Here is a 6,089-nt window from a genome sequence, read left to right as displayed (position 1 = left end):
CATCATGTAATTCTAGAGAGGAAGCACACACTGCATAAACGAAAGTTACAACAAAAGGTTTCTTCTGCATACCATCAAAGAAAAGACGCTCCAAGAAGACTCCGAAGCTGACACGTTAACAACCATAAGATTGGAAAATCACCTTTGTTCAACAACCGTTTTTAACCAGTTACACAAGTTTGAGACTATCTGCCTCTGGATATAACACCTCGACCCACTCTGCTCACTCTGGCGAAAACCTTAAAAATTCACAACTTTATTGTTTTCATGACCATCTCAGATTGTTTCCTTTTTAATGTGTACTGTTCTGTAATTCTATGTAAATCGCCTCAACATTCTGTTGTGCAGGACTGATATGTAAAACTGTTAAATATAAAAATGGATTAAATGAGCACCGTTGCGCTATAGCTAATGTAAATAAATCCTCGTCTTCAGAACTACACCTTACACCAAACATAGAAAGGGTAAAATTAACTGATGTTCTGCGACTGGTGAGCCACAATACTACTGTGCATGTTCTAATGTTCTCAGTTACTGCCATTACGTCAGTGCAAAAGGTACTTCTCAGTTTAATCATTAAATATCAGACTAACACCTTATCACTGCATTGCTAAGAACCTATACAAATAGATTTGAGAAAAACTTCAGTCACAAAATAAGTTGCTGCCGTAGAGGCTATAACCAAAAGACTTTTATCTGCTAGAAACATTTCAACAGGTTTTACAGGGCTGCTTCGAGACATATTTTGCTTAATTCAAATGTTAAGCAGATTACACACAATTTCTTTTAGAGATAAATACTGAACATTATCTAAACAAGCCAGACTCTAAAATCTAGTTCAATCTTACGGTGGCATATAAGCAAGAGAAAACTAAATTTAACTCTAGAAATACACCTTATAAAAACACAGGCTGTGAGAACAAATTCAGTGTTCAAACCCGCCTCAATCAAAGCAAAATAACCCAAGTTGGGGAAATAAGTTACCTGTACCAAAACAAATTCAGCCATCAATCTCATCTCACTGAATTTGAGAGAATGCACACTGGGAAAAACCTCTCTCAGTGCTCAGTGTGCCAAAAAAGTTTCATCAGTAAATATTATCTCATTGAGCATATGAGAATCCACACTGGGGAAAAACCTTATCAGTGCTCTGAATGCCAGAAAAGGTTTAGTGTCCAAGCGAGTCTATGTCGACATGCATTAACTCACTCTTTGGAAAAACCTTACCAGTGTGCTGAATGCCAAAAAAGTTTCAGCCGTAAATTTTATCTCACTGAACATATGAGAATCCACTCTGGGGAAAAACCTTACCAGTGCCCTGAATGCCAGAAATGTCTCAGTGACCAAAACAGTCTCACTCGGCATATAAGAACCCACACTGGGGATAAACCTTATCAGTGCACGGATTGCCAGAAATGTTTCATTGAGAAAAGAAGTCTCACTCTTCATATAAGAACCCACACTGGGGAGAAACCTTTTCAGTGCTCTGAATGCCAGAAATGTTTCATTGACAAAAACAGTCTCACTCTTCATGTAAGAACCCACACTGGGGAGAAACCTTTTCAGTGCTCTGAATGCCAGAAATGTTTCAGTTTAAAACGTACTCTCACACGGCATACAAAGATCCACGCTGGGGTAAAGATCCACGCTGGGGTAAAACGTTATCAGTGCTCTGAATGCCAGAAATGTTTCATTGACAAAAACAGTCTCAATCTTCATGTAAGAACCCACACTGAGGAGAAACCTTTTCAGTGCTCTGAATGCCAGAAATGTTTCATTGACAAAAACAGTCTCACTCTTCATGTAAGAACCCACACTGGGGAGAAACCTTTTCGGTGCTCTGAATGCCCAAAACATTTCAAACTTAAATCACTTCTAACTGCACATGTGAGATTCCACACTGGGGAAAAACCTTATCAGTGCTCTGAATGCCAGAAATGTTTCAGTTTAAAACGTACTCTCACACGGCATACAAAGATCCACACTGGGGAAAAACCTTATCAGTACTCTGAATGCCAGAAATGTTTCATTGACAAAAGAAGTCTTTCTCAACATGCAATAACCCACACTGGGGAAAAACCTTATCAGTGTTCTGAATGTCAGAAATGTTTCAGAGACAAACTCAGTCTCACTCAGCATATAAGAACCCACACTGGGGAAAAACCTTATCAGTGCTCTGAATGCCAGAAATGTTTCAGCCAAACAAGCCATCTCACTCAGCATATAAGAACCCACACTGGGGAAAAACCTTATCAGTGCTCTGAATGCCAAAAATGTTTCATATACAAACTCAGTCTCACTCAGCATATAAGAACCCACATTGGGGAAAAACCTTATCAGTGCTCTGAATGCGACAAATGTTTCATTGAAAAAAGCCATCTCACTCAGCATATAAGAACCCACACTGGGGAAAAACCTTATCAGTGCTCTGAATGCCAGAAATGTTTCTGCCAAAAAACCAGTCTTGATAATCACATAAGAACCCACACTGGGGAAAAACCTTATCGGTGCTCTGAATGCCACAAATGTTTCAGTGAAAAAATCTGTCTCACTCACCATATAAGAACCCACACTGGGGAAAAACCTTATAGGTGCTCTGAATGCCAGATATGTTTCAGTGTAAAAGACAGACTCACTCAGCATATAAGAACCCACACTGGGGAAAAACCTTAACAGTGCTCCGAATGCCAAATATTTTTCAGCCTTAAATGTAATCTCACTAAACATATGATAATCCACACTGGGGAAGAAAATTATCAGTGCTCTAAATGTCAGAAAAGATTCAGAGGAAGAGATAATTTCAAGCGCCATAAGAAAACACACCAAAATATTTTAGTGCTCTGAATGCCAGAAAAGCATCAATTTAAAACACAATCTCACTCTACATGAGCAGACGCACATAGGGAAAAAACATTACCAATGCTGTGAATACCAGAAATTCCTATTTGATAAGCACAGCCTCACTAACCATAAGCGATTCTCCATACTGATGAAAAACCTTATGAGTGCTCTGAATGCCAGAAAAGCTGCAGAGAAAAACGCTATCTCACCATGAGAAACTCCACACTGGAGATAATCTTTAGGCCAAAAAAGCTTGTATCTGAAAGACATAATCTGAAAGAAACACGTTAGTGTTAGATTCCTTACCTTAGAATTACCCCAGGTGTCAGACTGGATCTGGAAAGTTTTTCGTCAGCAGTACCCCTGCACGTCGGTAGGCCTCGTCTGCGGCTCCGTGTCCGTCGTCGGCGTTGTGATCGCCGGAATGATGTCGCTGGAGTACTTAGACGCCACCCTCGCGTATTGACGTCAGTTCTTCTTTTTTCCGCGCCAGCTAGCGCAGATCCGGGAAGAGCACGTACCTTTAGTCATTTTTTTACTAACATTTTGGACATTTTTGTCTATCTTTTTCGAGTCGAGTCGACTCCTGGTGCCAGTAGGCAGCCCTTCTGTCCCTAAAATTAATAATTATACAGCCTCCCTCGATAGACTTTTTCCGTGGCCCAATCCAATCCACGCGCCTTACAAACAAAATTTCAGTAGATACCATAGGGGGGAGAGGCCTGCTGTAATTAAGGCAATGGATACATTTGTTCTTAAGCTCCATATACTCCTCCCTTCTACCCTGGCTCAATGGTGGGACCCCCGCAAGAACCACACATAACGGTGTGGATACCAGGGGAAGATCTATACGCGGTAACCCATTTGTTGATGGAACATGAGAAATATTATTGTTCGCTTGGCGTTGTTCAATTATAGCCCTGCTCCCATCTTCTATCAATGCCCTTCCACTCAACACAATGTGGTTAGTCACTGCAATATCATTAGATGAGATGAAGTAGGATTAGAACAGGGGCACTGATATCAGCTGCATTACTCGTAGGCAGAGGGGTAGAGGGAATTTCAAATTCATTAGTTTGCTTAGATAATCTCTTTTGTTTTTCTGTTATCCCTTTATCCCGGTTCCCACCCCGTGCCTGAGCCGAAGCAAACGACTTGCAAGCCTGTTTTCTATCAAGTTAAGTCTGTCATAAATGGGGAGACATGTCTTTTAAAAAATTTGTTCAAGTTTGGTCCAAAAGTCCAATCCCAACTCAGCAGGGAAAACAACACCAGGACTCAATATCGATGTGGGCTCTTCCGTGATGGGCTGGCATGTAGCAGGACTATGCGGAGTTGGTGGTAGGCAGTATATGATGGTCTCAACATCGTGGCCACGAATTCCAACACTGGCCCTAACACCCTCGCAATCCCAACCCAGCCCCTGATCACGGACACTAGGGAAGGACCCTCACTCACCCTCCCTGCCTACTACAGCTTTCCCGCCCTAAAGGAGACGCAGGTCGCTGATCTTCTCCCACAGATGAAGTCAGGATCTCCTCTATATCCATGTCCCCCTCACATATTAGACTCAATCCCAAAAGTGATAACTGGAGTTCCGACCTCCTTATTAAATAAGGCTATCAGCCTGGGCAAATTTCCTTCAACTTGGAAAAAAGCCTGCATCCGCCCGATTCTCAAGAAAGAAACGCTTAATCCCACAGAATCCAAACACTATCGGCCCATATCCTGCCTACCTCTACCAGCTAAAATCCTCAAGAAAGCTATGAATCTAGAATTAATAACTTTTTTAATGCATAACAACCTTCTAGATTCTACACAACATGGCTTTCGAGCGTGCCATTCAACTGAGTCAGCACTCATTATGGCAACGGAGGACATTAGGAAGACGATGGATGACGGTGGAAGAACGGCCCTTATACTACTCGACTTAACCACGGCGTTCGACACCGTCAACCATTCGGTCTTATTGAGTCGATTGGAAAAACTGGGCATTTGACCCACCATTAGTTTCCTGCCTCTCCCAGCCTTAGGAGTGGTAATTTCCGATGAGGTTTAGAACAATTACATTGTGTAAATGATAGCTAGTAATTAGATCATCTACAACAAATGGCAGGGTACAAATCATGCACCGACCTTGTAGTGGAGATATTATTACTATTATTATTATTATTATTAGCGGGTTTGTAACGCGCTTGAATAAACTCCCGAAGGAGTATCTCCGCTCTCCAGAGACGACAGTAGCCAACCAAAGGGCGATAGTCCAGCACAAAGAATCATATATGACTAAATCATGACCAAGCTAATTCAAACCTGAAATAAAAAAGGTTTCAATTTTTTCCTAAAAACCAAGTGATCCGAACAATGCCTAATTTGGAGTGGAAGACTATTCCACAGAATTGGGCCCACTACTGACAGAGCCTTGCCACCCTGTCTGGCCCTTTTAATCTTAGGCACCCTCAGAAGCAGCTGATCACTTGACCTAAGGGCACGTGTGGGAACGTAAGGAACAAACTTCTTTGCCAGATAAGAGGGTCCTAGGTCATGCAGTCCCTTGTGTACTATACAGCATGTCTTAAATTTCACTCTTTGGCGAATAGATAGCCAATGAAGTTTTTCTAGCAGAGGTTTTGATGGAGATCTGGGGGGAGCGTTGAGGACCAACCTGGCCGCAGTATTCTGTATCACTTGAAGTCGGTCCAATACCTCTTCATTAGCAGATGCCAGGAGGCCATTACAGTAATCAAGTCGGCTGATCACTAAAGCCTGAAACAAAGTCTTTCTGATGGAGTCCGGAAGGAGCGGAATCACCTTACGGAGGAGTCCTATCATATGAAAACAGGACCCCACTGTATTTCCATGCTGTTTCAAAGTCAACTCCTGTTCTAAGCAGACCCCAAGGTTCTTAATTACTTGCTTTGGTTCGGGAACTGGCCCCAGATCTAATGGCCACCAATCAGGAGCCCATAATATCTTGGCCTCACCGAAAAGCATAACCTCAGTCTTACCAACATTACACTGAAGAAAGTTGTAAGACATCCACTGGGATACTGCTTTCATCCCCTCGGAGAAAGATTGTTTAACCTCCGGGGTTAAAGATTTAAATGGAAAAAGCAGCTGGGTATCGTCCGCATAGGACACTGGACAAAAACCAAAGGCTCTCATAATGTTTGCCAGGGGGGAAACGTAGATGTTGAAAAGAGTAGGGCTCAAACAAGAGCCGTGTGGCACCCCCTTGGTGATCTTAA

At 42.3% G+C, this 6,089-nt stretch overlaps 1 protein-coding gene across 1 annotated transcript; it reads left to right on the top strand.

Annotated features, from left to right (window-relative positions):
• The first annotated feature begins 1,035 nt into the window (after positions 1-1,035).
• Positions 1,036-2,673, top strand: LOC147737510 (uncharacterized). The gene has a single exon (XM_086934470.1). It carries the CDS (start codon positions 1,036-1,038, stop codon positions 2,671-2,673), a length of 1,638 nt encoding a protein of 545 aa, XP_086790596.1.
• Positions 2,674-6,089: the final 3,416 nt, after the last annotated feature.

Source organism: Lissotriton vulgaris, chromosome 1_1 (genome assembly GCF_964263255.1).
Source record: "Lissotriton vulgaris chromosome 1_1, aLisVul1.2, whole genome shotgun sequence".
Classification (NCBI taxonomy): Eukaryota; Metazoa; Chordata; class Amphibia; order Caudata; family Salamandridae; genus Lissotriton; species Lissotriton vulgaris.
The sequence above is the reverse complement of the archived record's forward strand: the minus strand, read 5'-3'. Positions and strand labels throughout refer to the sequence as shown.

What these genes read in the sequence shown, in the direction of transcription:
- LOC147737510 (XM_086934470.1), top strand. Translation starts at nt 1,036, where the DNA reads ATGCACACTGGGAAAAACCTCTCTCAGTGCTCAGTGTGCCAAAAAAGT.